General features: G+C 38.9%; 2 protein-coding genes across 4 annotated transcripts; both read right to left on the bottom strand.

Moving 5' to 3' along the window:
- Positions 1 to 9,250: 9,250 nt before the first annotated feature.
- Positions 9,251 to 10,910, bottom strand: LOC121774500 (major facilitator superfamily domain-containing protein 12-like). Its single transcript, XM_042171364.1, has 8 exons — positions 10,753 to 10,910; positions 10,576 to 10,651; positions 10,250 to 10,446; positions 10,052 to 10,163; positions 9,954 to 10,004; positions 9,710 to 9,868; positions 9,492 to 9,624; positions 9,251 to 9,423 (listed from the first exon to the last, which is right to left on the bottom strand). The coding sequence occupies exons 1-8, from the start codon at positions 10,908 to 10,910 to the stop codon at positions 9,251 to 9,253; spliced, it is 1,059 nt and encodes a 352-aa protein (XP_042027298.1).
- A 793-nt stretch (positions 10,911 to 11,703) lies between these two features.
- Positions 11,704 to 16,425, bottom strand: LOC121774861 (GTP-binding protein BRASSINAZOLE INSENSITIVE PALE GREEN 2, chloroplastic-like). Of its 3 annotated transcripts, none has more exons than XM_042171739.1 (5): positions 16,144 to 16,425; positions 15,636 to 15,804; positions 14,221 to 15,551; positions 12,863 to 13,030; positions 11,704 to 12,444 (listed from the first exon to the last, which is right to left on the bottom strand). In XM_042171739.1, exons 2-5 carry the CDS (start codon positions 15,739 to 15,741, stop codon positions 12,091 to 12,093), a joined length of 1,959 nt encoding a protein of 652 aa, XP_042027673.1. In that variant the 5' UTR covers positions 15,742 to 15,804; positions 16,144 to 16,425; the 3' UTR covers positions 11,704 to 12,090. The 3 variants fall into 3 exon arrangements, with proteins under 3 accessions (XP_042027673.1, XP_042027675.1, XP_042027674.1); XM_042171741.1 differs by lacking the exon at positions 16,144 to 16,425 and adding an exon at positions 15,913 to 16,129; XM_042171740.1 differs by lacking the exon at positions 16,144 to 16,425 and adding an exon at positions 15,925 to 16,129.
- Between the last annotated feature and the right edge of the window lie 8,040 nt (positions 16,426 to 24,465).

Raw genomic sequence — 24,465 nt, 5'->3', positions numbered from 1 at the left:
TCGTTGTGTTTTTTAATTAGTTTGCATATATATATTTGAAAACATTTAAATTAATTAACAAAACAATAGCAAAACATATAGGGCGCGCCTTAGGGCGCGCTTTAGGGCGCTCCACTACCGGTGGAAGGGTAGGAGGATAAAATGCTGACTTGGCGGTACATAGGGCGGGCTTTAGGACGCCCCACTGCTGATGCCCTTACTGTTTAATCTGTTCTCATATTTCGAATTAATTTCACGGGTCGTGATCAATTGAGTTTTTTTGGCCTAATTGAAAACAATAATGCATTATCAGCCCCTTATTTTTAATAAATGAGTGATCCAAAATTTGTCAAATGGAATTTATTTTATGATTAATTAATTATAAAAGGGCATAATAGTAATTTCAGTTGAAAACAAATGAACAAGATTCCCAGCAACCTAACCCCCACTCTCTCCGATTCCGACCTCCGCGCCACCGCCTACGAGATCTTCGTCTCCGCCAACCGCTCCTCCTCCTCCAAACCACTCACCTACATTGCCAGCACCGGCCACACTAATTCTCCCAATAGCAGCAGCTCCAATGGCGGCTCGAATTCTAATCTGCAGAGATCTCTGACTTCGGCGGCGGCGTCGAAAATGAAGAAGACGCTGGGGATGAGATCCACCAACTCGAAGCAGAGCCCCGATTCGGGCAATTTGGGCTCAGGAGGGAAGGTGAAGAAGCCGGCGACAATTGGAGAGCTGATGAGGATTCAGATGAGGATTTCCGAGGCCGCTGATTCGAGGATTCGTAGGGGTTTGTTGAGGATTTCTGCTTCGCAGGTTAGGAACACATGTTTCCTCAGTTATGGAATTGGAAACGAGATTCAATTTTAGTATCTAGACTTCAATTGTGATTCTGTTTCTAATTTTTGGCATTTTCTAATAGATTGAGCTCTTGATCAAGGGTGTGCAGTAGCCAAAATTTGATAGTTAGACCATCCACAATGGTGGCGAGCGGACCGGCTAGCCGATCTCCGGCGCTCGCCGAACCAATGTAAGCGCCATTTCGGCGAAAAAATCGGCGAGCGCACGCCGATTCGCGAGCGCTGGGCGATGCGCTCGCCTGTCCGCTCGCCGCCATTGCATGCTCCGGAACGACGAGCGATCGACGAGCAATTTTTTTTTTCGAAACACTATATATATGCACTTTGCACGTCATTTTCATTCGCACCACTTGTTTTAACGAGTACTCTATCTATCTTAATTTCTGTACAAGATCAACAACGTGAAATGGAGAACAACAACGAAGGTACTCCAATGACGAGCGGGTCTCAAACTCCCTCGGTACCCATGGGAGGTGGATGGGGTCCGATGCCCGGGTACTACAACATGTACCCGTGGCAACAGATGATGCCCGGGATGGCAGCCGGGGGGAGTATACCAGGGGGAGTATGCTGGGGGGTTACCGGCGATGCCGGGGTGGGCACCCGGGATGCAAATGATGCCGGGAGGGGTACCGGCGACGCAAGGGACGCCGGGGGGGGACATCTATCGCCCCAGTTTTGATTCACACATCGACCCCAGCGGAGGTGCAGTTCACGCAATATGAGACTTTCTCCTTAGAGGAGTTGGGGTTTGATCTTCTCGGTGCGGAGGAAACTCCCGTTCAAACATGGGGAGTAGGGGCCCCCCAAAGAAGAAGGGCAAGGGGAAGGACAAGAGGGTCGGCGAGTCGTCGCGGCCGGTTGAGGACGACTGCTCGGTACGGAGAAGGTGGACGGATGCGGAGAACGTCGCGCTATCCAAGGCGTGGGTGAGTGTTTGCGATGATCCTCTCACTTCGAACAATCAGAGTATCATCAACATGTGGGCCAAAATAGCAGCAGCCTACAAGGCATTTTGCCCGGAGGGGAGGCCGCGCAACGGGGAGGAGTGCCTGAAGGCGTGTGACCGAATCAGGGTTGGGGTCCCTCGATTTTCGGGTTTGTACGCCAACGCCCTCCGCATGCAGAGTAGTGGCCAAACGGAGGATGACTGCAGGAGGATAGCGGAGAAATCCTTCCCCCAGTCCGGGTTGTATAAGGAGTTCACCTACTGGAACTGCTATGAGGTGCTGAACCTGAACGACTCCGAGAAGTTTCGGGCATGTGTCGACGCTGGCTGGCCGAAGAAGCAGCGACTGAATTATATGGGTGATTACAGCGGCAGCAGCGGTAGTTCCCACGACCTCCCCGAGGGTGCTCAGGAGCTCCCGTCCCCTCCATCGTTCCCTTGCCGAACTCGCCCAGTTGGTCAAAGGCGGGCGCAACGGGAGGCAGGGGGGGCGCCGGGGGGTCCCAGGAGGTCCAGTCGGCATCCCCCCTTGGCCAGTCGACAGAGGATCTCAAATTCTTCGCGCGTCAACAAACGCGTGCTCAGATGGTCAAGATCTTAGCCGATTGGAAGGCGACAGAGGACCCCGAGGAGAAGAGCTTTCTTCACGCATTGCTCGTGAGCACGCGTGACGATTTGAAGACCGGGAGGGCACGGGGTACCGGCGGCGACGGAGACGGAGGCGGCGGCGACGAGGGCGACGGAGACGAGGAGTGAGGCGGAGGTCGGTTTTTTTTTAATAATGTAATTTTTTTAAAATTAATGTATTTTTTAATGTACTTTTTTTAATTTAAATAATATTATTGAATTTTCCTGTATATGTGTCGTAAATTTAATTCCGTATTTTGTGTGATTGTCAATTATTTGTTTTATATAATTAGGAGTGATGTGGCTAGGCTATTGTTGGACTATTTGCTTGTCCTGGTGATGTGGCAGTAAGATTTTTAGTGCTGATGATGTGGCAGGAGGAGTTTGTGGCTGGGCTATGGCTGATCGAAAGCCATTGTGGATGCTCTTAATGCATGTTAAATTTGGATTTGAGAGATTGATTTTCCAAAATTTGCTTTCGTTATAGGATTTGAACTTTTTGCAAGCTTAATTATTGATTCGTTTATGGAATTGAAAGTTTTAGGGTTTGGTTTATCAATTGTGTTGGATGTGAGCTGAATTGGGGTATCAAGCTTAATCATAATGCACTCTAGGTGTTTGGTGATATTCCCCAGTTGGGAATTAGTTGCTAAGAGTTAGATTCAAGATTTAGCTATCTCTCTTTTTAATGTCAACTACGCTCATATAATGTCAACTACATATAAAATCTATGTCAACAACATATACAATTCATGTCAACTACACACATATAATGTCAACTACATATACAATTTATGTCAACTACACACATATAATGTCAACTGCATATACAATTCATGTCAACTACACACATATAATGTCAACTACATATACAATTCATGTCAACTACACACATATAATGTCAACTACATATACAATTCATGTCAACTACACACATATAATGTCAACTATGTGTACAATCCATGTCAACTACATATACAATTCATGTCAACTACACATATAATGTCAACTACATATACAATTCATGTCAACTATACACATATAATGTCAACTATAAGTTATTGACATTTGATGTGCAGGTTGTTGACATTTGATGTGCAGGTTATTGACATTTGATGTGCAGTATATTGACGATAATACCCCCAAGTTGATATAATCTACTTGCAGTTGACACGGAAATGTTGTGGATGAATAGCTGAAAATGCATATCAATTCTCAATTAAGCTAAAAAATCTCAACCTAACAGAATCTTTAATTTTATTTGGTTATAAGTTCTATAAAAATATACTCCCTCCGTCCCGTGCTACTCGCACGTTTACTTTTCGGCTCGTCACAAAGTCCTTACACTATTTATAATTTAAGTTAGAATTAATGCATTTAATTAATATGTTAGTTTAAGTTAAGAGCTCTTTTATTAAGTGATGTCTCATTACACCTAAAATTCTTTTTTAATTACACAAAAAAATCAATCCCAAATTTACGGCCTAAAATGAAAAGTGCGAGTAGCATGGGACGGAGGGAGTAGTAAAATAAATATATAAAAAGTTTCTAAACATAAGGTTTAATAATTTATAATTTCTCCAAAAATAAGTTCAATTATTATAAGCAATAATTTTTACTATAATAATTAGTTGTTTTTAGTATATAAACTTTAATTTCAATCATTTTCTATTTTCTCTCAAAAAGAAATTTCCCATTCTAATTTATGTAAGTAACATTTTATCAACTTATTAAATTTCAACATATTAGAGCATCCGCAGCGGTGGCGGTTGGCGCCACCGCCGTCCGTGCCAGCGGCAAGGCGAAGGACCGCCACCGCTGCAACCGCGCCGCTGGCACGGCGCTGCTCGATGTATCGAGCACGTCCGTGCCAGCGGACGCACACGTGGCGGTCTCCCATTCGCCAACGGCATAGCCGTTGGTTTCAAACATTTTTTTATTTTTTTTTAAAAAAAAATCGGATTTTTATTAAAAAAATCGATAAAAAATAAAAAAAAAAAATTTCACTTCCCCAAAAAATTATATCCGTTTATAACCGTTTTTCCCCACTTTTTAATTTTTTTTTTATTTTTTTACCCCAAAAATACACACTTTCATCTATAAATACCCCCAATTTCACTCCAAAAAATTCACACTTTCACTACACAATTCTCATCATCAATCTCTCATATCCATTTTCATCTTCCTCTCACACCCTACAACACCACTATGTCCGGTAACGACGACAACCCAAGCGGCTCTCACGGTTGGAACCCCGAATGGTTCGGTTCGCAACCGTTTCATAGTCCGGAAACGGAATATTCGGCCCCTCCTCTCACCCAAGATTCGGGCGTTCCGAGTGGCTACCGGCCATACCCAATCGACGATCAAGGTGCCTCCGATGGGCGCTACGGGTGGACACCGGAGCCTAGGCCTCGCGCCCCTTCCCAAATGCCGAATCCTCCATCTCGCGCCGGTGTCCGCACACCGTACTCACCGGCGGAGATGGAAAGATTGTTCAAGGCGTACTTGGAAATCTCCGAAGATGCGGTGGTTGGAACGAACCAATCCGGCGATCACTTTTGGTGGCGCGTCTCTAGCCGGTACAATGCACACCGGCCGCCGGGAACGATCGAGCGCAACGAGAGTATGGTGCGCAACTGCATCGGCCGAGCCAACGAAGAAATTGGCAAGTTCAACGGCTATTTCATCCAGGAGTCCCGGAATGCCGGGAGCGGCCGAAGCGAGGTCGACATCATCACCGCCTCGCTGAGCACCTACCAATCCATGAACGGTAAGTCGTTCAAATATCTTAACGTTTGGCAGGAGACGCGGACGCACCGAAGTATAAGGGAGGCATAACATCCTCCTCTAGCGGCTCCTCCAAACGCTCACGGTCGGCATCCCTATCCGACGCCGGCGAAGAAGTGGCTAGCCAACTCGCCGAAGCTAACTTGGGTAGCCCCGATGCCCAACCAAGCGGTTCCCGACGCCGACCGCAAGGTAGGAAGAAGGCGGCGGCCGAACGACGTCGCGCCGCGACTCCATCTGCCCCTGCTCCCGAACCCGCACCCTATGTTCCACCTCCACCCCCGAACAACTCGTTGTGGGCCCTTTTGGCCCAACTCAATATGGCCGATAGGTCAACTATGACCCCCACGCAACTTCAAACGCACGAGTCCATGATATTGGGTCTCCAAAAACAATTGGGGTTGGTGCCGCCGGATGCGTAGTCTTCCTCGGGTTATATTAGCCAATAATTATGTAATTTTTAATTTTTAGGAGTTTAATTATGTAATTTTTAATTTTTAGTATTTTAATTATGTAATTTTTAATTTTTAGGATTTTAATTATGTCTTTTTATTTTATTTGTAATTTGTTATTTTTATTGTGGTTTTTTTAATGAATTTTAGTATTATGAAAATGTTTTTGTGTAATTGAATTTTATATTAATTGTGCTCGTCCTTGCGGAAGAGCACAGTTGTGGGTGTTGTGCTCTTGCCAGAGAGCAGGCATGAATAGTACCGCCCGGGCCCACAACCGTGCCGCTGGCAAGAGCACGGTTGTGGATGCTCTTAACCACTATACACTAGCTCATTCCTATTTTTTTTTCTTGGTCTTTCCGCACTGATATTATATTACTATAGGAGTATTTATTTGCATTTATGTTGATGAAACAAAAGATTTATCGATAATAAATAGTAATAGGTTTTTAAAAGTTATTATGTGGCTATCGAAAAACCAAAGCTGTTATGTGGCGCTTACATCATTTAATTTTGAATGTATGGGTACCACATATGTATTAATCTCTACTTTAAGCTTTAGGTGTGGTGACTGGTGATACATTTAAAATTTATTTTTACAATTTCTGAAAAATACAACACACAGACACTTCCTTGTCGATGTAGACACATGAATTTGATATTGATCACATATCATATAATATCAACAATTCGTAGTTAAGTAAGAAAAAAATTGCATTTGCACAACACATTTTCCATTTGAAAACGCAATGGCAGAGCATTCTTGTTATCTTCAAGAACTTCCAGTTAGAGCTTGTTTTCTTCAATAGCTTCCACAGAGAGATCATTATAGGCTAGAGAAAAGTGAGTAGGCATGACAACATTTATGTACAGGGGCGGACACAGAAAATTTATTTAGTAGGGGCTAACTTGTAAATGATACCCACTCTGTTCTTCGTGGTGTTGAGGGTGTTTTTGTCGTTAAAAATTTGAAATAGTGAAAAAGTAGCTTAAATAATATTAAATCAAATTTGTCGGACTTTAAAAGATATTTTCAAAGTTTACAGACAAAAATGAGAGTTTGACAAAGTTCGCAACCTAAAAAAATGTTCCATCTGTTGAATTACAACAACTAAACACTCTGAATTTGTTAGGTATCGATAGTTTTAGAAATACAAACTTATGTGAATATTAGTAATAGTTTTAGAAATACAAACTTATTTATAATTAAATTAAAAATATAAACAAGAAAAAAACTAAACTTATCAAGCAAAATAAGCCAGAATAACCAATTCTGGAGTATTTGCATAATTCTAGTGTAGGAAAATTTTAAATTAAAGAAGAATTCGTTTGGATTATAGCTCTAGTAAATCATTTTTTTAGTAATATTTAAAAGCTAATTCTCCTACACCTATGCAATATCTATTGAAGGCACTTCACAATAAATTCTGAATATTTGAAACAGCAAATGCACATTAAAAGAGGCACAAATCAAGTCCGTATCTTTTATTTACAGTATATTATTTAATATTGTCTTCTTCTTCCTCAAACCATTATCACCATTGTTGCTCTTCTTCAACTATTTCAGAATTTCAAATTCAGCCCCGCTCATCAATCAATTTCCAATGATTTAGTCTTCAAAGATATTGGTTTTGTAAGGGCTAAGTGGATGGATTTCAAAAATTTCAAAAAAATAACAAACTAAAAACAGAAAAAAAATTATTGGGTAAGGGCTTAAGCCCCACCATCTTCCCACGTGTGTCCGCCCCTGTTTATGTAATTATGTTCCGTTCATCATTTCCCTATCAATGCAAGATTTTTCCCTTACAATTTGTAAGGCTGTTGCTCCAAGATTGTCATTTCTTCCTTCAAGTACTTCATCGGTCGTACGAGTCATTGATAGTCGCTAGTTCATCTACGATGATGCATAGAGATTTGCCAAAGAGTTCGTAGATTGTGGATTGTAGCGGTTTTGGGGCCCAAATAATGCCAAAAGACCGCCTTGATACCACTATAACAAAGTTACAAGAGAATTCATGATCATTGTTGGTCGGAGAATGACCATTGAGAATCAATCGGAAAGAACTTAGGACTACTGTCTTTGAGGGCTTGGATAGGGGATGCAAAGTGTGTATAAAACAATAATACTACCCCAACCCTCCTTCTCACTAAATGTGAAGCGTTTTCGTGTTAGGATTGTTCTACTTAAATTACACATTTTTTTAAATGGAAACAACCTAATCTCTACTTTATTCTTTCTTTTATTTTGTTGTCTCTCCACTTAACACACAAAATAACATTATATAAAATCTTTTATCGAAAAATAAATGCTTCACACTTAGTGGACATGAGAAGGAGTATTATGATTTCATTTCTTGAATGTAGAGGATGATTACATTTGCTATCAAAGGAGATGCAAGAGGTTATTCATCTAATTCATCCAGTTCATGAATGTCAAATGATTGAACTAACTATGCCCTCAACTTTATCCAGTTGCTACTCTATGTCATCGATCATCTTTCCTTCCTTTGCATGCATCAAAATGATAGCTTGAACAAAATAAATACACAAGTATTAATTTATACAAATCCATAAATCAGATTAATTTAAAATTTAAAATAAAGTCTAAATATTTGAATTAGTCATGATTAGATTTTTTACATAAAATATTTTACTCATACGTCTAAAATCTTTCTGCCATTGTAACGAAAAGTTTTAAGCAAAGGCGAAATATTCAAACTAGTGACATACTACTGTATATTTTTTTTTCTAACTCTATAATACTAGTCAATTTGAAGTAGAATATAGATACCACTCAAATAAAAATAGAACATAAAAATTGAACATCAGCAATTTTACAATAAAAAAGCAAGTGAAAACATTCGGACAACTGACCTCCCAACTCTTAAAAGAAAAAAAAATATACCACTTGTCTACTACTGAATTTTAAATTTTTAATAGATAATTCTTTCTAAATTATAATGTGCCAATTGTTATGACTAGCAGTTGATTTAGACATGGAGCACCCAAGTTACCAACTTTCTTTATGAGACATTACAAAACTGGATTGTAGACAAGTATGAATGTGTCATGCAATTGTGGAGAGATGAAAACAAGAAATATGGTCCCCTCAAACAGGACATAGATATTTCAGAAAAAATGTGGTTCAAGATAACCCTGTCCATTTCTGATCACAAATGCCCTAAATCAGGCACTAAAATCTTGAGGTTGTCCCTATCTAGGCATCTGCTACACATAAAAAACAACACTAATCTAACATATAACAATTATTTCCTTTGAAATTCAACAAGACACTTGAAGCAAACCACAAAAAATAACATTGGCTGTGCAAACACAAACCAGTAGCAATAAGCATGTCCGTTAACATTATCCGACACATGTAGTGAAACGAGTCGCTATAAATCAAGAACTGGCGGCACGAAATTAACCAATGATCCTGACTGCCAAGACTCTTAACAAATGATATGCCTTAGGCACAAGCATCAGTTGTTCAGTGATCAAATTTGAGTCTAAAAGCTATTGGTTCAGTTATATGACTTTGATTTCGTCATGTGATATGACTTCAAGAATATAGAAACATCTTTGAGCTATTCCAGCAGAGGAGCAAGTAGAGGTGTTACGGTCGTCTCGGGAAAATTCATGCTAAGTGTCACTAGTATACCAGCCAGTGCAGAGACGGCTGGAACAAGCCCGAGCCCGTATCTGGTGGCAGACAATGCGAATATGAGATTGTCTTTATGCACTTCGTCCGGAGTTGAGCCTGCATAATAAGTGAATCTAAGCAACCAAACATATGGAACACAATCCAGGGGTACTACAAGAACTTACTTTGATATGACTCGAGAACTGTTAATGCTATTCCACATATTATTTTGTCCAAAAAGCTCAATGATCCGTAAACAAAGGCACATTCGTTGAGATCTCCACTGACTAGGAAGCTCTGCATGCTCATCCCGGACACCTGGTCATTCAACGAAGGCCATTGTCAAGAAATGTGACCGACATTCTCATTTAAAAAAATACGAATACAATCACATGCTGCGTACCATCATCAAGGCATTTGCTACTCCAATCACTACTGATATAAGGTACATGAAATATTTCATGCTGCTCGGCAAAAAGAGGACGACAACACCAGAAATCATCCACAGAAGGCCCCCAGCGGAATAGGCAACCTTCAACCTATGACTACTCCACGCCATCTCCTATGTAAACAACGAGCGTTAGTGGAAAGATGTTAAGTTGATCGAATGAGTAAGAAATTCAGAGGCGATTTGGTTACAATCGAACCTGTAGGATAATTGATGTGACGAAGCTGCATACATAGATGACAGCGGGCACCTAGCCACACAAATTTTGGACATGTTACAAGACATCAAATATACTACTAATATAATGGACGAAAGCATAGCAGAACTTGTAACCATTGTGAAGGCATTGCGACAACTGGTCATAACCACTCGGCTTGTTGAATTCAGGGTGATGCAGTTCACCATTGACCTATAACAAGAGCAGGCTTGATTGCATGTGTGCAACTTGAACGAGAACAAGACATTATTATGAATACGATAAAAGGCTTGGATTACATGTGTGAAATTTGAGTAGCGGCCCAGCCAATATTGAAAATTGCAGCGAAGACGCTATAACTGATGGTTTGTGCACTAGATGAATAGGAGCCTATAATTTTGCAAGGCATGCAGCCACCAAAGACGGAAGAAAATGAAGCTGCAACCAAAAGAGATCCCGCAGCATGCCATAGCTTGAAGCTCCCGTACCTGTCGATCTATTAGAAAAAGAAACCCGAGATTATCACCTTTACATACTCTAGCACTTCAGCGCAGAAATATGATAATTTTGTATGTTTATAGAGATGTGCATTTGTTTTTAAAGCATAAATGAACTTATAAAATACACGTAACAGTTCACCCGAAAATACAGTCATGAAGCCGTCAGCAATTTGACCAGAGAGCATGACAATGGCAGCATCACTATAAAGAGAAGGCCAATGCATAAATATCAAACATGAGAAATCACCAAAACAACTACAAAAAGAGAAGCATAGCTAGGGAGTGAGAAGCAAAGTCCAAACCTTGGGGATAGGCGGATATCGGTCATGAAAACTAAGAGATATGTAAACCAACAAGCAGATGTTATATCATTCAGCATATGTCCCACACCATAGTAGAAGACGGCACATCTTCCAACGGGCTTGGTGCATGAATCATCATCAGTTGAGGCCCCAGTCATGCTGTTTTACAAGTCTCCAAGTTTTTCTAAGTGGTGAGTTCCTGCAAGGTACAGTCATTTGTTCACCGCGGAGAGGGAAAGTAATAGTAAAAATGCGAGGGATATTCCAAAACCTTCATCAACCATCCATGCATCATGATAACTAGGTATATATGAAAATTTTCAATATGTTAGAAGAGTTTGATCTCATACCTCTGTCACTTTAGATTCCCATTTCAACTCTGCCTTTCCTTGTTTCATGGAAGCATATATAAGTTATTCAGTATTTATTTAAGGAATCTGCATAGGGAAAAAAAGGAACAAATAAATGACAATCCTTATCCCGGAATAATATTTTCCATTTTCACTTTCTCTGAATTCATAGGGGCTTCTTGAAATAAAATCGATCAAATCTTCAAGTTAATTATAAATACATGCATAACTATCTAAATATTGAATTGTGTCGAACAACTTTTATGCATATGATTATAGTTTTTTTTACTACTAAGTTTTTTTTTGTAAGTGTAAGGGTTAGAAAATAAACTTGAAAACCTAAATAGTGAGATGCCATTCATATTTCATTTAATTTGAAGATATGCTCTTACGATATACACAACTGTCTAAATATCTGCATTGGAAAAGTTAATCTTGTCCTAAATTATGCAACTATAAAATATACTAGTATTAATTCATTTCAAAATAACTTTAATAGCAAATACCTAAAATGTATTATTCATATTCTATTATAGTTGCATAAAATACTCAAATCAAGTTTTCACTTGCACTCAAATTAAGTATTTGATCATGAAATCAATTTTTAACTATGAATGGGTTGTATAACTTGTAAGATAAAGAATCGAGTACCCAGAAAGGTAAAATACAACAACTGAGTACCCAGAAAGGTAAAATACAACATCAAGATTCAAGAACTAAGATACAGAAAGAAGAAGTATATAATTTCCCTAATAACACTCTTCTTTGTTCAACACCGAAACCCCCAAGCACCATCGGGAATGCTCCATTAGCTCGATAGGCAGCACTGAAATCCCCGGAGCACACATGGCTTGAGTATTAGGGTGAAAACTCACGAAAAACGTGCCAGAACAAGCATCCACGGAGAATACATCAACAATAACGCATTCGAGCTTTCACGTGGTTGACCACAAGTTCTGCACCTGTTCCAAAATTGTTATGTTTCTTCTCAAATAGGCAATTCAGAAAGCAAATCTGCACTTTCATCTCCATCCTCTCTCTTAGATTTAGCTTCGAGTTTATTCTGCTTCCCGATGGCCTCAGATATAGCCTTTGGCAGCCAAAAGCCAGGCCGCTCAAGAGATGATGCCCGATCAAGCACCAGAGGCTCCCGGAGAGTGATTTGGATGCCGTCATACGTCCACAGGCTTAAGTGTGCTTCACCTTTCAAGCCTATCGAGAACCAACCCAATCCTGCCACTGCAACATCGACACTGTTCACGTCCCAGATTGTTCCAGATGCTTTAACATCTCTTTTCACCCATTCACCCAATTCAGGGACCCTGTCTTCCCCAATAGGCGGCTGAAATACGTATGAAACCCAAAAAAAATGTCATAATTGTTCTTTATATCAAAACTGTTACCACTTGAGTATATATACACTGTGAAAAAGAAAGGATAAAAGTAATCTGAAACAAGGTAAAGAGGGTTAAAAGTGAGAAGTAACATGTAATGAAACATTTACAGAGCAAACTGCCCAGCATAAACGACTAAAAGACTAGTTTCAATTAGAATAAGAATTTCTCATGTGAAAGCACACAAATTATGAAATTGTGAAATAAGTGAAACCATTCCACAAGATTTTAATCTCAGAGGGTCATTGATATATCGGATGCAAGTAATGTACAGTTAAGAACCACTTATTAGTTCAAAAAGTAATTTAGGTAAAACTAAAAACCAACATGTTTAAGTAATTCCATTTAACTGGCTCGGGCTCTCACCTGCAATCTAATTCCAGCATGCTTGTTCTTTGTCTCATCAGCATTTTCCATCTTTCCCAGGTGAAGAGACACACTATTTGATGCCCAGATTGTTACGTAGATAGTTTGTACAGAAGCCCGTTCAAGATCAAGTCTGACTAAGCCACCAACATGTATGGTTTGACCAGCCTGCATGTGTATAAAATAATCATTAAGCTTGATAAAGCATATGATCAACAATGTGTTAAAGTTAAAGGCATCTGTTTGCTTGACACGAACAAGGAGCGCAGGAAAAGAACAAGGAACAGAGAAAAACCATAACTAATTGGATAGAAACTGAACATTTGAAAATATATTACAAAAGATAAATCTCCACTGAAAAGGTCACACATCGGGAAAGGGCTACACACAAAGTTACAAAACCTTATTTATAAGACTCTGCAGACACTCCTAATTCAAATAAAACACTACCTTGACTCTAAAAAATATTCCCTCTCTCTAAAAAAGTACCAGCTAGAATCCTTGACACAATAAACAACTAATAATTTATTAAAAACTAAAAGAACACAGGGAATAGAGAAGAAAAGAAAACGTCCCCTATCACTAGACCTTGCTTACAATGCTATGACAACTGAGGGTGCTATCAACAGAGATAAGAAACTAAGAAAGAGAAAGAGGTCATATAAGTAGCACAATCGAAAACACTAAGCATGTCAAGTGGAAAGAGAGAGAAAAAAGAAACTGGAGGTCATGGCAAAGGGAATGAGACTATCAGACAGACAAATGGACAATGATATACTAATATTTTCAGCTAATTATATGATGCATTGGTACAGTAATCAGGTTTTTGGCACATATATTCTTGTCACCTCATACACTAGCACCTTCAACATAAACAGCAATATTGTCCATTACAAGATGTGGCACAAAAACTAACACATTCAGAAGGGGACCAAACAAGAGTTGAAGGAAGTTCACAGATTCTTCTAGAATCTAGATGAATTTATGGTGATTAGGGGAAAACATAAACTGAGTTTCTTTGGTGACATAATTATATACTTACCCGACTTCACAGATTCTACTGAAGGCTAGTTCCCTGTTGATACTGTCTCAACCCCTCCCCGGACTCTCAATTTCAGCCTTTCAGGGATAAAAATATGTGCATTATGGCATTTCCCTGCTTACACTATATCAGCTAAGAGATGACCCTTAAAGTTCTAGCATTGCTCAAAGTGAAAAATCAGCTAGTAGTACAAAAAAGAAGCTTGTTCCTCGTTACTCATTAGACAATTAATCTCTCATCTATGTTTGAGCAGTAAATAGCAATCTATAGTTGCTAAGTGTATTACCAAAAGTCTAGGTATTGAATAACTACTTGCCTTTATTCTAAAAGTTCTGGGCTGAAGCTCTTTCCGTATCTCAGCCATTTTTTGTTCATCCCTGTTCAATCTCATAGACATTAAATACGGGTGCAAAAGCCCCGGTGTGTCGTACATCTTTGCCTTAGCAGGAAGAATCCCTCCAATCCTCAGTATCCCAAGTGTTGTTCCAGGAATCGGAGCTTCTGTCAGCTTTGCAACTTTCACACCTTCTTTCTTGGAAAATGCATTGATCAATGTCGATTTCCCAGCATTCTGAGATCCAATAACCCAAACATTCCCTCTAGGCCCAGCCAAATTCTTGATGAAAGCAAGCAAGTTCCTCACACCCAAATCTTTCCTAGAACTAACCATGTAGACCCCAGTAAGCTTAGGTGCACCATTTGCCTTGGCACGGTGCCGAACCCATCTATCCAACCTCGCGGGTGAAATCTGGGAAGGAAGAAGATCAACCTTTGTAGCTACCAGAACAAGCTTTGGCAACTTTTTACTATTCTTGCCATCTTGACCCTCTGCCAACGCTTTGAACAAGGACTTGGCTGCACGTTTAGGGAATGACCCCTCAAAATCAACACAGTCAACCACCATAACCACCACAGTGGAATCCGCATTCCCCGTGGGCTTCATCAATCTCGTGCTTATCAACCGATCAAAATCAAAATCAGGTATCAAATTCTCAGCCACCTGATTCTTAACACACCCATAATTCCTAAGCGAATGGCACCTCGCACAAACTGTCACCTCCACTATCTCTCGTTCAGCCTCCCTGGAGATTCTCTTCCTCTCTGCCTTGGACACCTTTTTCCTTTTCCTCTTCTCTAGTGTCTCCTCCGTGGTGTTACCATATCCAACACCAGCTGGAGCGAATCCATCTAACTCTTTCGAGTACTCATCGTCCTCATCTTCCAACTCCGATTCCCAATCATCCGAATCCCAGTCACTCCCATCCTTTTCAAGCTTCTCCAGTTTAGCCTTAATGTCATCCTCGTCATCATCACTATCCAAGATCTCCAATTCACTGAAGTCCTCATCAAAATTCTCATCCAATAAATCATCTATTGTTTCAATCGATCTTTTTACTTTCTTCTCTCTTTCCTGAAAATATCCTGGGAAGTTTGGGTCTCTATCTTGCATAAAGACTCCACAACCAGGACATATAGGCCCATAATTCTGATCATCATCTCTCCCTTCGCTCAAAATCACACCTTTATCACCTTTTCTGGAATTACTCGCATATCTTTTCTCAATTTTCTGACCAATTGCTCCACTACACCTTACCAAACACAAATCCTTCTTGTAATGCTTTTCTTTCCTCCTTCCTATATCCAATCCTGTAAAGAAGGGATTAATACTACCGTGTTTTGTGCATATTTTCTGAAAAAACGAAATGGAAGAAGAAATATAGAAAAAATTACTGGTAAAAAGCTGAAATTTTGACGAAGGTTTTCTTCCAATACTGTTCTTCAACGATAGATTGACTGTGCTTGAAGATAGAGAAATGGTTGACAGCATAATTGTCATTCTAGTTTCTTTTCACCTTAGTAATTTCCTTCTTGAAACCGTTGAGGCTTCAGGGTTTAGGACCTGGTAGAGCAAGATAAAACCCAATGAACACAGCATAAAATTAAATGGAAATACTTGATGTAGAAAATCAAAACACAGAATGATGAAATCGGAGAATGGATAATCCACAGTCAATTATACAGATGAGGAATAGTTGGTAGCGCCGGAGCTGGAATTTGGGATTGGTTGGAGTCGGAGCGGTGAAGTATTGTGGTTTTTAGATTCTTATCCAAAACTTTATTTTTTTCGAAAACAGTTTTGTGAATTTGGAATCTGGAACAGCAATATAATACACAGAAAGAGAAAGAGATATGAACAAAAACTGAAAGTAGGCCGAAAGAAGAAAAAATAAGTGCTTACCATGACTGCTATCGATTTCATCGAACAATCAACTGGAACATGAGATCTTTTTAATTCAACAGTCAAAACTAAAGCATAAGAAATAAGCAAACGTAAAAAACTTCAGATATTGAACAAGCCTCTAACAAATCAAAACTCAAATAAAGCCAAATTAGATTAGATTAAGCAAAAACCCCTCAACTTTTAGCCAAGAACCAAATGATTCATTTTTTTTGTATTTTCCCCCCAACATAATTCCACCAGGTCTCCAATAATAAATCGAGAAAAGAGCTTGATTCAAGTATAGGAAGAGCTAGATTCCAATTATTCATTTACCCAAACTTTAATATAGAATTAGTACTATCACCCGTCCTATGCACGGGTCCTATAATTTTCACGTACAATGAAGAACAAAAGAAAATATATACTCCATCCGTTCCAAGGTAGTTGAGTCGTATTCACTTTTGGATTGTTCCAAGATAGTCGAGTCATTTCCTTTTATAACAAAAATTTTATCAATTCTTTAATCTCGTGCTCAAAAGAAATGCTCCAACCATCTTAGGTCGGAGATAGAACATAAAAAAAGTAATTAACTGCAGGGTTAAGAGGACGTAAAAGCAACATTCCTAGAGGATAGATTGTATTAACCTCCCGTCTAAAATATGTCCAAACAACTTTTAGAAATGTAATTAAAAAATGCTAATAAGTAATAACTCCTTTTTTGCAAATCTAGCATAAATCCCCCCAATTTTCCCCAAAAATACTTTGTTTTTAAGGATATATAGATATAGATTGGAGGCAAAAAATTGCGATATGGAGTACTATAATTTTAATTGTCTTAAAAAACTTTTTCTTTGCTTCCATAATCCTTTTGCAAACTGATATGATTGATTGATAATATAATAGATTTAGTTAAATTAAGCCTTATGTCCTATTGACTGTTAATCTAAACATGTAAATGAGGTTCATGAAATCTAATTGTACTAACCATTGGATAAACTAATGACATTGCAGCTTTTAAATATATAATAATTAAAATTATAAAAAATATGAAAAAACCCTTCCCATTACATTCTGGCAGAAACAACCATTTCAAGTTTGCTCACAAATTCCCTCCCAAACATTCATTTGAAAATTGGCTCCATTCCTTGAAAATTTCCCCCTAAAAAACTTTGCTTTTAAGAATATATAGATATAGATTTGGAACCCATTCATACCTATAATTGAAGAGAAGACATGCTAAATGTTTGCTTCATTTTCTATAATTGAAGAGAACACATGCTAAATGTTTGCCTAAGAAAATGAGAGGGAGATGTGGCAGTGAACAAATGACGACTAATTTTTCCAGCACAACAGAGTGAGACGGTGTCGAGAATAAAGGGAACCGAGGACAACCGATGGAGAAGAGAAAAATTATGATGGCTCTGTATCTATTCCGCTTAGAGCATCCGCAATAGCGCTTTCCCGCGGACGTCCGACCGGCATGCCGGATGTCCGCGTGGGACGTCCGCCATTAGGCGTGGGAGGGACGGATGCGGACGTCCGCTGCGGACACCTCACATCCGCGGCTTTCCGGCGACGTCCGCCATTGCGGTGCCACGACGGACGTCCAGGCGGACGTCCCGAATTTTGATTTTTTTATTTAAAAAAACTCTATATATACGGCTCGTTGAATATCATTTCATTCGCACCACTTGTTTTAACGAGTTTCTCTCTCTCAACTTTCATTCCTTTTGAAGATATATGGAGCACGATAGTGGTTCTCCCGCCACGAGCATGTCACAAACGCCGACGTTTCCCGTTAGAGGTTGGGGAAACGCTGGCGGAACTGTGGGATGTCCGGGATGATGCCCGGAATGGCGCCGATGATGCTCCAACCCCAAATGGCGGGGATGATGCCCGAGTACTACAATATGTACCCTTGGTGTGCAGTGCAGAGATGGGTGGGTTGATGCCCAAAATGCCCGGGGTGGGTGAAGGGATGATGGGGGGAATGATGCCCGGAATGACAGCGGGGGTGGGGGGAATGATGCCCGGTATGATGCAGGGCACGCCTGCCGCTGTGGGGGGTAACAGGCTGGGGACCCCCAATCACCTGGGGATAATGCCTATCGCCCCTACATGGATTTATTGTCTAGCGATTCCCCCCAGAGTACTCCTCTGGAGACTCAGTTCACCGGCATTGAAACTTTCTCTTTTGAGGAGTTGGGGCTATCTCCGGTCAGGGAGTCTCCCACTGAGATGCCACCGGTGGGAGGGAGGTCGAAGAAGAAGGGCAAAGGGAAGGGCAAGGGCAAAGGCACTACCTCGTCCTCGCATGCGGGGGACGAGGGTGGGGCAGGGGCCGAGGGGGGGAGGAGGCCGGCGAGGGAAAGAGGACCATCTAGAGCTTGTCGGAGTGCGTCGCACTGGCTCAGGCCTGGGTCGGTGTAGTCGAGGATCTCTACATCGGGGCTAACTAACATATCGATAGAATGTGGTGGCGCATTAACCAAAGCTACCTCCAATTCAAACCGCCAGGTGAGAAGCCTCACGATGGAGAGCAATGCCGGAAACAGTGGGAGCGGCTGAGGAGGCAGCTCAGCCGATTTGCCGGCATCTACCAAAACAACCTCAGCACGGCAACCAGCGACATGTCCGCCGAAGATGTGAAGAATTTGTCCATGCAGCAGTACCCCGGCAGGTCTTTGAAGTTCGACAAATTCAAATATTGGGAGGTCTATCTTGTGGTGCAGACTTCCGCCAAGTTTAGTGCGGGTGTTGAAGCTGGCTGGCCGAAGCGGACGAAGATCAACGCCTCCGGCGAGTACAGCAGCAGTGCCGGTTCCCACGACCTCGCCGACGCCGAGGCAGAGTTACGAACCCCTCAATCGTCTTCCCGCCGTCGTCGCCCGGTTAGGCAAAAGACTGCGACGCGGATGCTTAGGGGAAGCGCCAGCGGGTCCCATGAGGTCCAATCGGAAGCTCCTTCCCAGCTCAATCCCGAGCTTTCCCATCTCGCCCGCACGCAGCAAACGCAGAGCCTACTAGACACCATGGACAAGTGGCATGCAACGACTGATCCCTTATACAAGATGATGTTAAAGGATGCCATCGACAGTCTGAGGCGCGATTTGGGGATGCCGCCCCTGCCCGAGAGTGACGCCAGGACTGGCATCAGGGACAACGAGGAGTGAGACTGGGCCGCGTTTGTCGAAGCTTTGGGGTATAATTTTTTTTAACTATGTATTTTTTTAAATAATTATGTATGCTTTTTACTATTTAAATAAAGTCGTTGCGTTTTTCCCGTATTCGTGTCGAAATTTTAATTCCGTAAATTGTTTAATTTGGTGAATATGTATTTTTTTATTGTGGATGTCCGCCGAGATGTCCTTGAGGATGTCTGCCATTGTGCAATGGGATGTTCTTAAGACGCGACAGTGCAATGGGAGGTCCTTATGACATGACATGAGGTGTTTTTGGGAAGTCCGCCGAGACATCTGCACCATTGTGGATGTATTTCCCTTGACCTTGGGCTCCAGAATTTAATACTAGGAATAACTTTAATACATTTCTCAACAATTTAAATTTATAGTATTTGTTAATTTATCTATCTTTTTATACATATATAAAAGGAGAATTTTAAGAAAAATAATAAAAATGCCATTATAATTATTTTAATAAAATTGTTAAATGTAAATGTTTTATTGTTCTTGTAATAATTGGGAAGTTGAAATGAAAAAGATTTGGAAGTGAAACGATTTTGAAAGAAAAAAGAGGCGAAAAGGTTTTAAAAAATGAATAATGTGTTACTCGTATGAGACATTGGCATATCTTAAAATGATGTGTCTATTGTTACATTCTGAATCTTCATCGCCATGATTCTTTTCGGAAGAACGTTCTAAGAACAGTTTTTACTTGACAAATTGCTCGTAAAGTCATGAATTTTCAAATTAGTTTGGTTTTTCCCGTGAATTTTAAAGTTACATGGAAAGTCACGAACTTTATCGGACTGTGTAAATTTCTCATCCGCCCCGACCAGATAGATTTTCGACACAAACATATCCTACGTGGCGCGCCGGATGCGTGACTTGGCAAATGACAAATTTAGGGTTCAATTCGAATTGTGGAATTAATGCTACTTTTATGTTGAATTCGATTTGTATGTTTATGTCGATTTGTATGCTGAATTTGATTTGTAGAATTCGATTTGTATGTTTTCATTTGTGCTACTTGTATTTTTGTGATAAGTCCGAGGTTAGAGATAGAAGAGAAACAATAAGAATTAGTGGAGTTGCCAAGTCACACCTCCGGTGCACCACGTAGGATAAGTTTGTGTCGAAAGTCGAAAGAGGTATGTACACAGTCCGACTTTTTATGCAATATTTAAAGTTCATGGGAAAAACTAAATTATTTTGAAAGTTCATGAATTTATTAGCCATTTGTCTTTTTACTTCTTTTACATTGGGGCGGCAAGTGAGGACCAGAAAAGGTAACATATCGTATTGGTATTGGTATTGGTATTGGTATTGTTGCACTTTGCACTGTGAAATAAACATTCTCCCTAGAGAATGCTTTCATTGAGATTTGATGTACTAGTGATGTTCACTGCAGGTTGACGAAGACGAAGAGATGGAAGAGTTCTCTAGCTCACTAGAGGTCTGAATTTGAAAAATTCTGTAGCTTTGGCTCATCAAATGTTGTGTGGTTCTGGTATTGGTTAGTGAATTGTTGATTTTATGAGTGAAAATGATGAAGATTGGGCTGTTTGAAATGGTGGATTATATACACTTCAGAAATTCACAGGTCTCCTTCTCTCCACACACACATATCAGTGCAATCAACAAGCTCCTATTCCTTGTATCCACTTCGCCGTTTTTTATTCTTTGAACTGAATAAAAATTCATTTTTGCTTTTCACTATAAATTTGTTTTTATTAGTACCCTTTAATTATGCAACTCCATACTACGTGTATGTCACACCAACCCTCTGGCATATATATTTATAATAAATAAATACAAATTAAATTAAAGAAATCACACATTAATCATTTCACCATCCAAAATACTATAATTAAAAAAATCCATCATTTACGAGACTTATTTACAAATATTCTAAACCCGCATATATAAATGACATTAAATATCGTAAACAAATTCAAATCCAAATGCATATGCATCTCTGTCCCATTTATCAGAACTTTTCACTTATTTTTCTTGGTTTAAATCGTTTATCCCGTCCATGATGGGTCATTGACTTTTTCAACAGCTTTTGTTTATATTTTTAGACCTTTTATGATTCTTTTCCAAAGAGAATATGACTTTGCTTTTTTTAACTTAAGTTTTGTTTAGCACTATTTTCCAGATTAGCAGTATTATATACTACTAAAAAGCAACTGTTATGAATTATTATGACTAACTGAGCATAATATTATATTAGCTCCTGTAACATTATCATATGAGTAAGATTCCTTGATGAATTACCTTATTTATTGTTGCTCTTTTTTTTGGGTGAGGTAAATTATTGCTCTTTATATCTACACTTTCAGGAACTTATGTTATCTTTACCTATTACTAGTCGAATTTGGATAAAGTTGTAATAATCTTAAACTAACTGCTCAGGGCTCCCTTTTTTTCATAGATTCAGTACAGAATATGAAGTCACTAAAAGCAATAACATTATACTCGGGCAATCAATCGACATTTTCTACGAGTTTCTACTAATCTACTGCACTTGTTTATATAAACTTTTAATGCATCTTTTACGATATTCACCTCTAGCATATATCTAACTGTTGATCTGATTATCTTTAGTTAATAGCTTAAACCCTTTATAATTTAGTAACATTCTCGTTTTAACTTATCTATAAATTCTTTTAATTTCTTCCGTTCATGTATCGTGCGTAATGCTTATTTTATCTCATCAACTTCAATATCAAACTCCTCCTGCCACATCATCAATACTAAAAATCCTCCTGCCACATCAGAAATAGCCCAGCCATAGCCTAGCCATATCATAAATAGCCCAGCCACATCACTAATAACACAATATACGGAATTTAATTTACGAGACATATACGGGAAACATTAATAATACTATTTTAATTTTAAAAAAGTACAATAAATTAAAAAAGTACAATAAATTTAAAAAGTACTAAAATTTTAAAAAAGTACATTAATAATAAAAATTACATTAAAAAAAGTACATTTTACAAAATTACATAAATAAAGTGGTGCGAATGAAAATGAAGTGCAAATCGCGTATATATAGTGTCTCGAAAATTAAAAAAAAAAACAAAAAAACCGCTGGGCGATGCGCTGGGCGATCCCGACGCTGCAATGGCGCCGAGCGGATCGCCCAGCGCCCGTCGACCGCCTAGCGCTAGGCGATTTTTAATTCTGAAAAACCGCTCGGCGGTTTTCAGAAGCTGCAATGGTTCGCCTAGCGACCGCCTAGCGCCGGCGCTCGGCTAGGCGGTGCGCTAGGCGCCATTGTGGATAGCCTTATCATTCTGTCTTAAGACTACTTGACTAGTAAGCTAAAGAGAGATATTTCCAAAAAGTTAATTGTCACCATATATGTATAGTGTATCCTTTCAATGTAAAATAAGAAGTCATTTTCAATTGAATATTTTAATATATAATTCATCTTATTTATTTCTATTTTTTTTCATTTTTGCAGAAAAGTCACGCTAATATTGATTTATATCTCACTTGACAACTATCTTTCTATATGTAGGAAAATTTATATCCATTGTCTCTCTGTTACTAAACTTTTTTTTTAATAACGCTTTAATGTACTTCAATTTCTCAAGTGTCCTTTATATAATCATTTAACAATTTTGGTTCAATTGCAACCTCTTTAAACTCTTACTACTATTTTAGAAAGATTACACTATAAATACAATTGTGTGAGAATCTATGGTCTTTTTTCATAAGTACATAAAATACTCATATAATTAAACAGTGTTGCAGGGTGGCTGACCATTCTCATCTCGACGACACATACTCAGGAATGTCCATATTCTAGACATGTTAAATACAAATACAACTTATGACCAACATGTTTAATATGATATGCAAAAATGCAGACTATCCCAATAGGATCGTATCCCTGCTGTGATACCACTTAAATGTCACACCACAACCCCTCTGGCATATATATTTAAAATAAACAAATACAAATTAAATTAAAGAAATCACATATTAATCATTTCACCATCCAAAATACTATAATTAAAAAAATCCATCATTTACAAGGCTTATTTACAAATATTCTAAACCCGCACATATAAAAGTAGGATCCACATTCCACTAACTTTTTCAACTCACTTTTCATTATATTTCTTAAAACCCGTGCAGGGACGGACCTAGCATGAGCCAAGCCACCGCTCCAGCGGGGGCTTGGCCGGCGCCGGTCTCAGAACCCCACCATCACACCATGGCCGGAGGACGCTGCCGGTGTCTGCACTTTCAGTTTTTATGCAGTGATAAGAGGAAGGGGAAGGAGTTAGAAAATTAATTACTCTCGTTTACTTTACAGTTGGCAGCAGTAGGGTCCATTTTTTTTTTATTATGGAGTAGTAATTGATTTGGGAATATCCGTTTTCATTTTGTATGATTAGGATTTGGGAAATAGGAGTACATTATAATATAACTCTAATTATGTGTTTTTAGAGATTTATCAATATACATTTTTATTGGAGGAATAATGTTGTGTGCTATTTATCTTGCATTTAGTTTAATATTTATGTTTTAATATAAAAAATGTTACTAATAGTTATTTAAATTATGAAATTTGGTCCAATTTTGGTTAATCTGTTAAAATATTAAATCACGAAAGTTAAGATTGTTCTCAATTGTCTCATTTATGTAAACAAAGTCATAAAATGTAGACATTTATTATACTAATGTGGTAGTAATTAAGAAAAATTAAAATTTTATGATTTAATATTCAAATTAATGTTATATAACTTTCCAAATATTACTACTTCTGTCTCATATTAGTTGCACTTTTCATTTTAGGTCATAAACTTTGGATTGATTTTTTAGTATGATTAAATTAGTATTTTAAATATAATGAGTGATCACTAAATAAATGAACACTTAACCAACATAAATGTATTAATTAAATACTCTAATTCTTAGTTAAAAAAAATAGTGTAAGTAGTTTGGTACGAGCCGAAATACAAAAGTGCAAGTAACACGGGACAAATGGAGTACTAAACTTCATAATTTGAATGAATATTATCACATATAAAAATATTTTTGCATTTAAACTTCATTATTTATTTGTGTTTTATCATTTTATAAATTTATAAAAATAAGTAGGATAGGTAAGATTTTTTGAAATACTGTTTTAAAT

The sequence above is a fragment of the Salvia splendens genome, chromosome 17, assembly GCF_004379255.2.
Source record: "Salvia splendens isolate huo1 chromosome 17, SspV2, whole genome shotgun sequence".
NCBI lineage: Eukaryota > Viridiplantae > Streptophyta > Magnoliopsida > Lamiales > Lamiaceae > Salvia > Salvia splendens.
This window is presented reverse-complemented; position numbering and strand designations above follow the sequence as displayed.